At 45.1% G+C, this 15,478-nt stretch overlaps 1 protein-coding gene across 1 annotated transcript in view; it reads right to left on the bottom strand.

The window, feature by feature from the left end:
- LOC117359952 (EF-hand calcium-binding domain-containing protein 6-like) overlaps window positions 1-15,478 on the bottom strand; it is a 177,208-nt gene that overhangs the window by 96,686 nt on the left and 65,044 nt on the right. Inside the window, exons 10-11 of the mRNA XM_033943447.1 lie at window positions 1,380-1,525; window positions 274-470 (exon numbers count right to left, since the gene is read on the bottom strand). Coding sequence (XP_033799338.1) covers window positions 274-470; window positions 1,380-1,525 — 343 coding nt within the window. The remainder of the gene's footprint in view (window positions 1-273; window positions 471-1,379; window positions 1,526-15,478) is intronic.

Below are 15,478 nucleotides of genomic sequence, written 5' to 3' on the forward strand. Positions count from 1 at the left end.
ATCTATCTCATTTACTGTATATTTATTAAGAATATTCTGAAACCCTAAATTGTTTATGGCCCTTGAGGACCAAAGTTTGAGACCCTCTGGTCTAATCATATATCTTCTCAAGATTGATGCTGAAAACAGCTTTACGTGGAAAAATAAGCGCTCACCCACAACTAAACTCAAAAAGCCTTATCTTCATTAACTAATCAGGTGCAAGGCAAATGCCCTATCAGATATCAGTCATGGTAAGATGAGGAAATTCAGGCTACATAAGTTTATACTGACTTGTGTTTTGAGTTGGAGAGCATTTTGTGTATGATCCCTCTGTCACTGCGATCCTGGAAGTTTCTCAGGAAGTCCATGTAGCTGATGCCTGACAAATTGTTCTCAAGGCCGCACCTTGCTAGGAAGAGATTTAAATGCTCCTTTTTCAGATGCAAGTCAAATTTTTCCAGGATTGACAGGAAGTCTTCCTTTTCCACCTTCCAAAAAAATCATGCAACATGAATCACGGCTTTGGCTACTTTATGTTAACCTTCAGTGGTGCAGAGCTCTATTGGCCACACTGGTCCTGGATCTTAGTGAACGCTTTGTAAGTACCTGTGGGTTTTCACCTTATCATAGTTTACTACTGCAGGTATCTCAGTACCACAGGTTAGTTACTCCTGAAATACTGTACATGAATAACACAGCTTGCAATCAACCTTGGTGGCTGCACTGAGCTGCTAAGCTGTGGCCCGATGCTCCCAGGCTGCATTTTTTTTTTTGTTATTGTTACATATTGCATTTTAAAGGAAGAGGGCCACAGCAAAGGCATCAGCAACTGAGGATCACTCCTGCTCTAACCATTAGATTCTAAGTAGGCCAAGGTGGGCGCCTTCAGGAGGGAGGGAGGGTATTAGATTAGGGGTTATTATCTTGGGGAGGCTAGTATTGGAGGAGGTAATACTTGTAATTGCCCCTCCAACATTCTGGTTGGAGGGGCATCTGGGAGAAGTGGCACAATGAAGGAATTATGGATTTGTGAAGGGAGCCTAGCAGGAACTTTCAGCCTTGAAGGGGACGCTCTACCCACCACTTAGGATTTCTTGTCCAGTCCTCTTTAACATAAGGCCTGGGAGTATTGAGCTGGGTCTTGGAAGCTCGATGCTGTTAGGCAGATGGAATAACACTGCTTGTGAGGTGGCTCATAAGCAGCATTATTCTTTTACCCCAGAAATGTGCAACCTGTGGTATCGAGATCCTGCAGGTTGGTAACTCCTGTGCTAAATCATGTGGTAAAATCTTGCTTTTTACCACTCCTTGATAATCAACCCCGTCCCCCCAGATATGATACTGGATAAATTGGCCTCTTTTTTTACCTACTCAGCCCATTAAGTGGTATACTGTACCTTGCCTATATTTTGTGGATCGTGTTTTTCAAATTCTTCTTTCATGTGCTTGAATCCCTCTCTGAATTTGTCTTTCAGCCACTTCTCGATGCTGAGGGAAGTTTTGCGTTCTAGCTGTGCCTTTGACACTTTTCTGGTTTGCCCTTCTGGTAAGATACAGTAAAGGGAAGGTAGTATTATGAAAAATATGTCTTCACAGTTAAAGAAAGTAGTGCCTGCTAGCAATCAGTTTAACTATATACTAGGCTTATGTACTACAGGTTTTCTCCCATTTTGAAGTTAATTTTATAACAGGTCACCTAAGTACGAAGACCACACAGGCATCTATTTTTAGTCTATTTTATAAAGCTACATGAGGCATCTATGCGTCTTTAGAAAGTACAAGGGGTAAATGGGCAGAAATCCGCATGGAGGCTTGTTGCAGCGGCTGAGAGAGTTAGCCAGGAGGGCTGAGACAGAGAGGTAGCGGCGGCGAGGGCGGGCAGCGGTGAGAGTAAGCTCCGCCCACCCGCACCGCGTCACCAGCGGAGCCAGAGGCCGGACTCACCCTTAAGAAGAGGGGAGCTGCGGCGCGAAGGCAGCACAAGCCGCGTGGAGGCTTGTTGCAGCGGCTGAGAGAGTTAGCCAGGAGGGCTGAGACAGAGAGGTAGCGGCGGCGAGGGCGGGCAGCGGCGAGAGTAAGCTCCGCCCACCCGCACCGCGTCACCAGCGGAGCCAGAGGCCGGACTCACCCTTAAGAAGAGGGGAGCTGCGGCGCGAAGGCAGCACAAGCCGCGTGGAGGCTTGTTGCAGCGGCTGAGAGAGTTAGCCAGGAGGGCTGAGACAGAGAGGTAGCGGCGGCGAGGGCGGGCAGCGGCGAGAGTAAGCTCCGCCCACCCGCACCGCGTCACCAGCGGAGCCAGAGGCCGGACTCACCCTTAAGAGGAGGGAGCCAACGGCGCCCAGCCGTTCGGCACGCAGCAAAGGCGAGCGGAAAAGGCGTTCGCCTTAGCGAGAGCGCCTTTGCGAAGGGCCTCAAGAAGGGCAGGCCAGGTCACTACATCCAAGGACTCCAAGAAAGGAAGACAGCAAGGTAAGGAAGTATACACATACACGCACACACACAAGTAAGAGGGAAGCAAACACAGAAAAGAAGGAAGGAATAGGCCCAGGAAGGACCACACATCAAAGGAAAGACAGGCAAGAAGGCACTGAAGACAGGGTAGAAGCAGGCTAAGAAGGTAGCGCACACACATACACAGAGACAGCAGTAACAAGCTCAGCAGGACAAGAAAAGAGAGAACACGAGCTAAAGGAAAAGGCAGCCACAGAGGGTAAGCAAGGGGCAAATAGCACAAGCGCATACGTAAAAGGAAGCGAAAGACGAAGAAGGTAAGGAAGAGCCAGGCACAGGAGTGAACACACTAGCAAAGAGCAACAGGACTCCTAGAGAGCGGACAAATATGGAAGCAGAAGGAACCCGAAGGATGAGCTTCCCAGTGTACTGCACGGACTGCCACATGTATGACTACCTCCCCTCCGGGCAGCAGTCATATGTGTGCGGACGATGCCAGGAACTGGAAAGCTTGAAGAGCGAAGTCAGTCGACTGAAGCTCAGGATCCAGGAGCTGGAGGGACTCTACATCTCCGAAGCCCCCTTCCAGACAGCCGAAGACCCCATGCGAGAGGAGTGCATCAAGGAACAAGTCAGGGAGCTCGAGAGGTTCATCGAGGATGCCTACAGGAGAGCGGAAGAACAGGAGCACGGAAATGAGGAAGACACACAGAGCAGAGGACAAGAAACATCTGACACCAAGGTAGAGGAAACCCACGGAGGAACCTTGCTGGAAGAAACAAAGAACACCAAGGACACAGACCTGCGACCGACACGGAGGCTGAAAGAAGGGAAATCTGCAATCCTGGTGGGAGACTCAATCCTGAGGCACGTTGACAGTCACATAGCAGGAGGGAGAGAGGATCGGCTAGTGACCTGTCTCCCAGGAGCAAGAACAAAGGACATCGTTGACAAGATTGAGAGAATCCTGGAAGGAGCAGAGACGGAAGAGACAGCAGTGATAGTCCACGTCGGGACAAACGATGTCACCAGGAGGGAATACAGCAGGAATGCACTGACTGAACAATTCAAGATCTTAGGAAGGAAACTGAAGTTGAGGACCCAGAGGATAGCCTTCTCAGAGATCCTGCCAGTACCGAGGGCAGAAACGAAGAGGCAGACAGAGCTACAATCAATTAACGCATGGATGAGAAAATGGTGTGAGGAAGAGGGATTTCTCTTCGTGAGGAACTGGACAACGTTCTGGGGAAAGAACAAGCTTTACAAGAAGGATGGTCTACACCTGAGCAAGGCGGGAACTAGACAATTAGCAAATAACGTCAGAAGAGCGATAGAGCAAGCTTTAAACTAAGCAGAAGGGGAAAGCCGACAGTCGACCTGGTATCGATGGTTCGGGAAACAGTACCCAGTGAGGGTACTGAGGGGAAAGATTCTGGGGAAGACACAAGTGGTAAGCAACAGACTATGAGCAAACAAGGGAGTCAGATGAAGCGAGAGGGGGAAAGGATGAACATACTGGAAGGGGAAGTCAAAACGGGATTGGACGATGAGAAAGAACAAGAGGAGGACAATAGGAACACGCCACAAGGGGAAGACAATAGGAATCTACCACAAAGGGAGGACAAAAGAGACAATACTCAGGAGTTGACAGGCCAGGAAGGGGACAGAATGAAGCATGAAATGCAAGGTAAAATAGAAAGGAAGGGAAAATGCCAAGACTTGAACTGCATGTATACAAATGCAAGGAGCCTGAAGAACAAAATGGGGGAACTAGAAGTCATGGCCAATAAGGAGAAACTAGACATCATAGGGATCACGGAAACATGGTGGAACGAGGAAAACAAATGGGACATAGTACTGCCAGGATACAAACTCTACCGAAAAGACAGGACGTACCAGAAGGGGGGAGGAATAGCACTATACATAAGGGATACCATCCACTCAACCACTGTGGACACAGCAGAGACAAATGCCCAACTGGAGTCATTGTGGATCAAAGTACCAGGAAGCAACGGATCCGAGATAAAGATGGGACTGTTCTACCGTCCACCTGGGCAAACTGAAGCTGAAGATACAGAAATGGTAGCCGAGCTGAGAAGGGAATGCAAGAACCCAAACACCATAGTTATGGGAGATTTCAACTATCCTGGGATAGACTGGTGTCTTGGAAATTCAAAATGTGCAAGGGAAACGGAGTTCCTGGAAGCAGTCCAGGACTGCTTCATGGAACAACTAGTCGAGGCACCAACGAGAGGATCAGCGACTCTGGATCTGATCCTCAATGGGCTGAAAGGCCCCGCGAAGGATGTGGAGATCATAGGACCACTAGGAACCAGTGACCACAACATGATTCAGTTCAAAGTGCAAGTAGGACTACCTATGGGAAAGAGAACCAAGGCAACATCATTTAACTTCAAGAAAGGGAACTATGATGCCATGAGACAAATGGTGAGAAAGAAGCTCAAAAACAGCTCCAGGGAAACTCAGACTGTGGAGCAAGCCTGGTCCCTATTCAAGGACACAGTAAACAAGGCACAAAACCTATATATACCAAGATTTAGGAAAGGTTCCAAGAAGAATCAGACAAAGGACCCTGCATGGATAACCAGTGAAGTAAAGAAAGTGATAGGAGACAAGAAAAAATCATTTCGGAAGTGGAAAAAGGACAAAACTGAAGGAAACTGGAGAGAGCACAGGAAGCAACAAAAAGAAGGTCACCGAGTAGTCAGGAAAGCCAAGAAAGAGTATGAGGAGAGACTAGCAAAGGAAGCAAGAAATTTCAAACCATTTTTCCGATATGTGAAAGGGAAACAGCCAGCGAGGGAGGAGGTGGGGCCCCTGGATGAGGGTGACCGGAAGGGAGTGGTGAAAGAGGAAAAAGAGGTGGCTGGTAGGCTAAACAAGTTCTTCTCGTCGGTCTTTACAATAGAGGACACATCCAGTGTGCCAGAACCGGAAAAAATTTTCAGGGGAGACCAAGAGGGGAAATTATCATGCATGGAGGTAAGCCTCGAAGACGTTCTCAGGCAGATAGATAGATTAAGAACGGACAAAGCTCCGGGCCCAGAAGGGATCCACCCGAGAATACTAAAAGAGCTCAGAGATGAAACAGCAGAGTTACTGCAGCATATTTGCAACCTGTCCTTGAGAACAGGGGTAATCCCGGAGGACTGGAAGATAGCGAATGTTACACCGATCTTCAAAAAAGGATCGAGAGGCGACCCGGGAAACTACAGACCGGTGAGCTTAACCTCTGTTCCGGGGAAGATGGTCGAATCAATGATCAGGGAAGGTATCAATGAGCATATAGAAAAAAATAATCTGATGAGATCAAGCCAGCATGGTTTCTGTAAAGGCCGATCATGCCAAACAAATCTACTGCATTTCTTTGAGGGGATAAGTAAGCAATTGGACCAAGGTGACCCAGTAGACATTATATATCTAGATTTCCAAAAAGCCTTCGACAAGGTGCCCCATGAACGCTTACTGAAGAAACTGTGGAGTCACGGGGTGGAAGGGAACGTGTACAGATGGATCAAAAATTGGCTGGCGGACAGGAAACAGAGGGTAGGAGTAAAGGGGCACTACTCTGACTGGATAGGGGTCACAAGTGGTGTTCCGCAAGGGTCAGTGCTGGGACCATTGCTGTTCAATATATTTATTAATGATCTAGAAACGGGGACAAAGTGCGAAGTTATCAAGTTCGCGGATGACACAAAACTCTCCAGCAGGGCCAGAACTGTTGAGGAATGCAAAGAACTGCAGAGCGACCTGAACAAACTGAGTGAGTGGGCAAAAAAATGGCAGATGAGCTTCAATGTGGAGAAATGTAAGGTATTGCACATAGGGAAGGGGAATTCCATGTACAGCTATACGATGGGAGGGAGGGTACTCGGGGGAAGCAGCCAAGAAAAAGATCTGGGGGTATTGGTGGATAACACAATGAAGCAGGCGGCACAATGTGCAGCGGCCTCAAAAAAAGCGAACAGAATGTTGGGCATTATCAAAAAAGGTATCACTACCAGAACAAAAGAAGTTATCCTGCCACTGTATCGAGCAATGGTGCGCCCACATCTGGAATACTGCGTCCAATACTGGTCGCCATACCTCAAGAAGGACATGGCAATACTCGAGAGGGTCCAGAGGAGGGCAACGAGGATGATAAAGGGTATGGAGAACCTTTCATATGCCGAACGGTTGGACAGGCTGGGGCTCTTTACCCTGGAGAAGCGGAGACTGAGAGGGGACATGATAGAAACTTATAAAATCATGAAAGGCATAGAGAAGGTGGAGAGGGACAGATTCTTTAGACTAGCAGGGACAACTAAAACAAGAGGCCATTCAGAAAAACTGAGAGGAGACAGATTCATAACGAATGCAAGGAGGTTCTTCTTCACTCAGAGGGTGGTGGACACCTGGAACGCTCTTCCTGGAGAGGTGATAGGACAGAGTACAATTCTGGGGTTCAAAAAGGGACTGGATGATTTCCTGGAAGCAAAGGGAATAACAGGGTACAGATAGAGGTTTACCTTACAGGACATTGAGCGAATAGGGTATGGATATTTTAGGTTAGGTAGGGAACACTTTCAGGTCATGGACCTGGGGGGCCGCCGCGGGAGCGGACTGCCGGGCACGATGGACCCCTGGTCTGACCCGGCAGAGGCAACGCTTATGTTCTTAAGTTCTTATGATTGAAGTCACAGACATATGCACTGGTCATGAATAAAAAGACTGTCATAAAGCGAAGGGGAACAGCCTTAAACATCTCATTATGTATACTTTGGAAGAAAGGCAGGAAAGGGGAGATACATCTCAGGAAAGCAATGATGCAAATGGAAGACAAAATACAGGACACGGTAAAACAGGGAGACAAGACATTTTTTAGATATATTAGTGATAGGAAGAAGTGCAAAAGTGGCATTGTGAGACTTAAAGGTGAAGGGGAGGAATATGTAGAAGCTGATAAAGAAAAGGCCAAAATGCTTAACAAATATTTCTGTTCTGTGTTCACGGCTGAAGCACCGAGAGCGGGACTGCAGAAGACAAATGTGAATAGGGATGGAGAAGTAAAAGACCCTGATCGATTTTCAGAGGGTTGTGTCCGTGAGGAGCTAGCTAAAATAAAGGTAGGCAAAGCAATGGAGCCGGATGGTGTACATCCGAGGGGGCTGACTAATCTTTTCAATGAGACTCTAGAGTCGAGAGTGGTACCGGAGGACTGGAGAAGGGCGGATGTGATCCCTCTCCACAAAAGTGGAAGTAAGGAAGAAGTAGGGAATTACAGGCCGGTAAATTTGACTTCTGTGGTAAGCAAATTAATGGAAACGCTTTTAAAACAGAGAATGGTCAAGTTTTTGGAATCCTGTGGATTCACTAGAAGTAGGTCTTGTCTGGCAAATCTGATCAATTTCTTTGACTGGGTGACCAGAGAATTGGATAGAGGATGTGTGCTAGTTGTGGTGTATTTAGATTTTAGCAAAGCCTTTGACAGTGTTCCACACAGATGTCTAAGAAATAAACTGAGTGCCCTTGGGATGGGTCCCAAAGTGACGGGCTTGGTCAGGAACTGGTTGAGTGGAAGATGACAAAGGGTAGTGATTAGAGAATGACACGGTGAAAAAATTGGTCCCCGTCACCGCCCCGTCCCCATCTCACCATCCCCGTCACCACCCCATCCCCGTCTCACCATCCCCGTCACCGCCCCGTCCCCGTCTCACCATCCTCTTCACCGCCCCGTCACCGCCACTGCCACCCCATTCACCGCCCCGTCACCGCCACTGCAATCCCATTCACTTTTCTTTATTTACGTATAAAGGAAACATTCTTTAAAACTTTAAAACTTAGTTAAATATTAGTTAATAACTATACAAAAACAAAACACGCAGAGAAAAAATTAATTAATATAAATTCTCAAAACTGACACATTTTGATCACTAAATTTAAAATAGTTATTTTTCATACAGTTTTTCAATCACTAATCTTCCACCACCCCTGGGGCTAGCAATGCAAAAACAAACACGACATGTACTTTAAATGCTTACAAAGTCCCACCTCTTTACTAGAGATCTTACTGAGCTCCTTCAAACCCCCAAGCTCCCATCCCATACACCTCATTTGGGCCAAAAGGGTTTCCGAAAGTACTTTAGCCCAAAGAATGTAGGGCCTCCCTTTAGGTACAATTATTCCAAGGAACCCCAATGGCCAAAATTAGAACCCATGAAGGGACACAGAGCGTAGAAGTCTGCTTGGTGTTCTCTTTAAGTCTCAACTACTGGAGTTGCCATTGAAGCATATTCTAATCTGTCTTGCCATACATGAGACACACACTGTAGAAATCTGCCTGACTTTGTTCTAATGTTCCAACTACTGAAATTGCTGTTGAAGCCCTATCTAACACATCCTAATCTGTCTTACCACACATGGAACAAAGACCATAGAAGTCTGTTCAACACTGGCCTTACTGTAGTTCCTCACAGCCAGAGTCGCTGTATAAGCAGTGCTGCAAGTCTCCCCTCCCCCCAGCGATCACGGCAGGAGGGCACCCAACCCCTCCTGTAGACCCCCCCAACGGCCCTCCCGACAATCGCAGCAGAAGGGTACCCAACCCCTCCTGCCGGTCCTCCCAATGGCCTCCCCTAAGATCGCCGGCAGGAGGGTACCCAACCCCTCCTGCTGGACCCCCCCCCCCAACGAACCCTCCCACCCCGGAACCCCCTTAGTCTTACTTTCCAAGTTGGACCGGACGGCTCCTCACACGTATGGCCAGCAGGCTTGCCTCCGTCCAAATGAGGCGGGCCCGCCCCTACCCTGCCCAACCCACAGGATCCTAGGGCCTGATTGGTCTAGGCACCTAAAGCCACTCCCGCTATAGGAGGGGCCTTAGGTGCTTGGGCCAATCAGGCCCTAGGATCCTGTGGGTTAGGCAGGGGAGGGGAGGGCGGGCCCGCCTCATTTGGACGGAGGCAGGCCTGCTGGCCAGACGAGCGAGGAGCTGTCCGGTCCAACTTGGAAAGTAAGACTAAGGGGGTTCCGGGGTGGGAGGGTTCGTTGGGGGGGGGGTCCAGCAGGAGGGGTTGGGTACCCTCCTGCCGGCGATCTTAGGGGAGGCCATTGGGAGGACCGGCAGGAGGGGTTGGGTACCCTTCTGCTGCGATTGTCGGGAGGGGTTGATCTGACAAATGAGGAGCACGGTGAAACACAGGTAAATAGCGGTTCCTAGAAGGGGGTACATTGGCCCGCGGGGACAAACCTGTTCACCGTTTCCGCGGTCGGTGAATGGCCTTGTCCCCGTCACCGCAGCGACTGCTAGTTTTCTTCCCCGTTTTCGGCGGTGACCCGCGGCTTAAATGCGGTGGCCGCGGGTAAACAGTCACCGTGTCATTCTCTAGTAGTGATCAAAGGAGATCGCTCTGAGGAAAAGGATGTTACCAGTGGTGTGCCTCAAGGTTCTGTTCTTGGGTCTGTTCTTTTTAACATTTTGATAAATGATATTGCTGAAGGGTTGTCGGGTAAGATTTGCCTCTTTGAGTAGACACGCTGGATGGTGTGAATAACATGAAGAAAGACCTGGCAAAGCTAGAGGAATGGTCTGAAATTTGGCAGCTAAAATTTAATTCTAAGAAATGCAAGGCCATGTATTTGGGCTACAAAAACCAGAGGGAATGGTACAGTTTAGGGGGTGGAGAACTTATGTGCATGACGGAAGAGCGGGACTTGGCTGTGATTGTATGTGATGATCTTAAGGTGGACAACAGGTTGAAAAGGTGACAGTGAAAGCTAGAAGGATCCTAGATTGCATAGGGAGAGGTATGGTCAGTAGGAAAAAGGAGGTATTGATGCCTCTGTATAAGACTCTGGTGAGACCTCATTTCAAATATTGCGTACAATTCTGGAGGCCGCACCTTCAAAAAGATATAAAAAGAATGGAGTCGGTCCAAAGGAAAGCTACTAAAATGGTCCGTGGTCTTCGTCATAAGGCGTATGGGGACAGACTTAAAGATCTCAATCTGTAGACTTTGGAGGAAAGGTGGGACAGGAAAGATATGATAGAGACATTTAAATACCTCTGTAATATAAATGTGCATGAGTCGAGTCTCTTTCATTTGAAAGGAAACTGCAATGAGAGGACATAGGATGAAGTTAAGAGGTGATAGGCTTCGGAGTAATCTGAGGAAATACTTTTTTTGGAAAAGGTGGTAGATGCATGAAACATTTTCCCAGAAGATGTGGTGGAGACAGAGACTGTGTCTGAATTAATGAGGGCCTGGGATAGGCACGTGGGATCTCTCGGAGAGAGAAAAAGAGTTAATTGTTACTGTGGATGGGCAGACTAGATGGGCTATTTAGCTTTTATTTGCCATCATGTTTCTATGTCATTAATACACTGGAGGCAAGTCTCTTTCAATTCAAAGGAAGCTTTGGAACAAGGGTGCAGAGGACGAAGATGAAAGAGGACAGGAATATCCTGAAGAAATACTTCTTCATGGAAAAGGTGATGGATGAACGAAAAGATCTGTTTGTGGACATAGTGGAAAGGAAGACTTTCCCCCTCTTCTACTAAACTGCGCTAGTGGTTTTAGCATGGGGAGCTATGTAGAATGGCCTGTGCTGCTCCCAACGCTCATTGAGTTCCAATGAGCGTTGGGAGCAGCACGGGCCATTCAGAGAGCATATGAGAAATACACAGGATCTCTAAGGGGGAGGAAGGGATAGTAGTTGATATGGATGGGAAGACTGGATAGGCCATATTGCTTTTGTCTGCTATAATTTTGTGTTTCTATAAAATTATCTTCTATGTGTCTGTAGTACATAGGTCCCTATGGGGTAACTTTTAAGGATTGTGCAATGGTCTCACATTGGCTTTTTCACACAACTTTTAGTCTATGTAATTTTTGAACATGTTTTTCATGTCAAAGGATGCCCTGGGCCTTTCAACTGAATTTCTGGTTCAAGGTATGCAATTACAAGTTAAAAGAGAGATGGTAATTCTAGGTGTCTGTTTAGACTATGCACTTTCAATGGGAAAACAGGTCCTCAGGGTTGTACAGGGAGGGTATTCACAGCTACAGCATAATAAATTATCACTGAACATTCTTAAAACTACTAGTGTTCTTTTCTCACTTTCCCCAGATGACCATTTATGTCTACCCATCAGTATTGACTCCTCTCCAATTCAAATGGATACCAAAGTTAAACTTCTTGGAGTCATTCTAGACAGGGATCTTACCTTTCATCAACAAGTTAGTGCAGTTATGCAGAAATGTTTTCATAAGCTTAGGCTCATCCGTTCTATTTCCTCTTTTCTTGATCACTCTTCCATTAATATCTTGATTCACTCCCTAGTAATTTCAACCCTTGATTATTGTAATGCCCTCTATCAAGGCATAACACAGAAAGAGATCCACCGTTTACAATTATTGCAAAACACTGCTGTTAAATTTATCACGCAAAAAAATTTGACCATGTCATCCCTCTCCTCCGTAAAGCACATTGGCTACCCGTTTTTCATCGTCTTTCCTATAAAATGCTTCTCCTCACTTTCAAAACAAAAAACTCTAATAAACCGGCATTCATAGACAAACTTTTGATCCCATAGGGTCCTCCGATCAAATAATCAAAATTTACTCTCTATATCCTCAATACGGGAATTATTTCACGACACCACTCGCAAATCCATCTCTCAGTTACTGCCCCCTCTTTGTGGAATGCCCTCCCACTAGCCATTCGATTGGAGAACTCCCTCGGAAAATTTTAAACCAAACTTTAAACCTTCCTCTTTAAAGATGCTTTTACTCCTTAGCATCAGCCTCCACCTTTTAACTCCCTGATTCATATGTAGCTTTGTAACTGCTAACACTTCTTCTGAAGTGATCCCCCTTCCTAATGTTCTTACCATTCCTCACTTACCATCCTTTTTTATTAATTTTACTATGATGTATTTTAAACAACCTCTCCCTCCCTTACTTTCCTTCCATTTCATGTATGTTAATTTTAATTTGTCCAATATATTTTTAAATAATATTTGATAAATTATTGTTTTTATTTACTTATTTTAATTGTTTTCTATAATTTTTTAATAATGTTCACTGTCTACACATGTATTTTTATAGACGATATATAAAAAATAAAAAAACTTGAAACTATGAACACATATGACTTTCGGTCAGTGGCACAGGCATTGTTATTTGGGATTATTTAAAGTCAAATGTAAAGAATTACAACTAATGAATTCAACAGCAGGGTTGATTGAAGGAATATCTAGGAGAGCCCACATTAGTCCAGTATTAAAACAATTACACTGGCTCCCAATATTGCAAAGAATTTGTTTTCAAGCGCTGTCTGTGGTACATTAGACTTTATACAGTTCAACTCATTTTTGGTTTTAAAAAAATGGGAGAATATTACTCCCTTTTATCAGAAACTCTATTGGCTGCCGATAGAGTCTAGAATTTTGTTTAAATTTTCATGCATTTGTTACAAATCAATTTTCGTTATGTCTCCAGGTTATCTTGTTTCTCATTTCTCTTTGAGCCACTCTAATAAGAGTATACATAGAGTGCATTTGTTTACATATCCCTCCACAAAATTCTGTTATAAGAAGTTCCTTGAGAGAACCCTCTCATTTCAGGCCGCCAAACTGAATGTATGGCTTGGAAAAATTATGTTAGAGGTCTCTTTTTATTTTTATTTTAGAAAATTGTTAGACACAACTATTTGATAGGTTGGTATCTTAAAGCATTCGGTATTAATTCTCTATAGTTTTTTCATTTAATAATTTGATGTATTTTATTTGCATTGTATGTATTAGTTTTACTTGTTGTGAACCGCCTAGAACCTTTTTGGTTTGACGGTATATAAGAATAAAATTATTATTATTATTATTATTATTATTACCTTTACATTTTCAAACTACGATAAAATGAGGAAAATGGTTAAAAAGAAGCTAAAACTAAACTAAACTAAACCTTAGGTTTATAAACCGCATCCTCTCCATGAATATAGAGCTCGGCACGGTTTACAAGAGCTTAATAAAGGAAAATATAACACATTGAGTTTGGTGGTTGTGAAAAGCCTAGTTTTCAGGTGCTTACAGAATAGTTGAAAGGAGACCTGATTCCGCAATGGGGTAGTAAGGTTATTCCAAAGCCCTGTGATTCTGAAGAAGAGAGATTTTCCCAATTTTCCCGCAAGGAGGATGCCTTTTAGTGAGGGGAAGGATAGTTTAAGTTTTTGGGTGGGCCTGGTGTTGTTGGGATTCGGGGAGTTCTAAGATAGAGGGATTAGGGGAGGGAGGATGCCGTGTAGAATTTTAAAAGCTAAACAGGAACATTTAAAATGAACCCTGGTGATTATTGGGAGCCAGTGGAGTTTGGACAAAAGTGGAGAAACATGGTCAAATTTACGTTTTGCAAAGATCAACTTGGCTGCAGTGTTCTGAATTAGTTGAAGTCTTTGAAGACTCTTTTTAGTTAAACTTAGGTAGATGGAATTACAGTAATCTAGTTTGGAAAGGATGATGTATTAAACAAGGACACAAAATGTTGTTGGCGGAAGCAGGATCTTACTTTCCTCAGCATGTGGAGGCTGAAAAAGCATGATTTTACCAGGGAGTTGAGATGGTCGTTGAAGGACAGAGAAGAGTCGATGATGATGCCTAGAACTTTGCTTGAGAACTCAAGCTGCAGCGTGGTGCCAGAGGGCAGTGCGAAGAGGGTGGGCAGCTGTTCTAATTTAGGACCAAGCCAGAGAAGTTTCATTTTGGACTCGTTCAGTTTCATTTGAACAGAGAGGGACCAGGATTGTAGTTTCATTATGCAGGCTGTTATGTTCTCAGGGAGGTTGGTAAGGTTCGAGTCTGTCTCGAGAAGGACAAGGATGTCGTCAGCATAAGTATAGATTGTTTCAAGGGAAGATAGATGGAAGATTTTCAGGGAAGACATGTAGATGTTGAAGAGAATAGGGGATAGAGGTGATCCCTGTGGGACTCCACAAGTCGGTTTCCAAGGAGCGGACGTGGTGCCTTTTGTGTTAACAGTGTAGGAGCGGGAACGTAAGAAGTTCGAGAACCACTCTAAAACTGTGGAGTCGATGCCTATCTCAGAAAGTTGATAAATTAGAATATCATGGTGGACGATATCAAAAGCTGCAGAGAGGATCAGTGGCAAACATTAGGACTGTAAACCAGGCGAGGATGTTATTTAAATATACTTTTGTGGAAGCCCTAACGAGATGTATTCCATGTATTAAGAAAGCTGGGAAAAACAGAAAATGAGAACCAGCATGGTTAAAAGCTGAAGTAAAAAAGGATATTAGAACAAACAAAAAAATCCTTTAAAGAATGGAAAAAGGATCCAAATTAAGAGACATAAGCATTGGCAAGTTAGATGCAAAGCATTGATAAAGAAAGCTAAAAAAGAATATGAATTAAATCTTACCAAAGAGGCAAAAATTCATAGTAACAGAGCTAAGTTGATACTATCTGTATACCCAGAAATAAGGTGGGAGGACTTCAGCTATTGTTCACCTATGGTTAGATTTATCAGAACTATGGGGGGTGCTGTTGAGCCCGACTGGGATGGTCGCTTGAACAACTAGCTCCAGCAACCTTTCTTTACTTTTTGCTCTTTTGCTGCAATATTTTCGTTTTTCACCCCTCTAATTACCACCTTCAGCTGTATGAACTATGGCTTCAACTACTAAGGGCAAGAGACACAAGCCAGACCCACCTTCTCCGGCGAAAAACTCCAATTCAGAGACTTCTGATACTGCTGCATCTCCCTCCATGTCTGACTTGTGGGAAGCAATTAAAACAGTTCAAGAACTTATGACAGACACCAAAGATGCAATATCGGAGCTTAAAGAAGATCTGGCAGTGATTCACACTGATTTGTCTTCATTTAAATCCAAATTGGCTGATTTAGAAATCAAATCGGCAACTACGGAGGCTAATGTTAAAGCACTTCAGGGCCATGTGAAACGCACGCTGGCCCTGGAGAAAGATATGGAAGACGCGAGTAATCGTTCTCGCCGGAACAATTTGCGTCTT

This window comes from Geotrypetes seraphini, chromosome 1 (assembly GCF_902459505.1).
Source record: "Geotrypetes seraphini chromosome 1, aGeoSer1.1, whole genome shotgun sequence".
Lineage (NCBI taxonomy): Eukaryota > Metazoa > Chordata > Amphibia > Gymnophiona > Dermophiidae > Geotrypetes > Geotrypetes seraphini.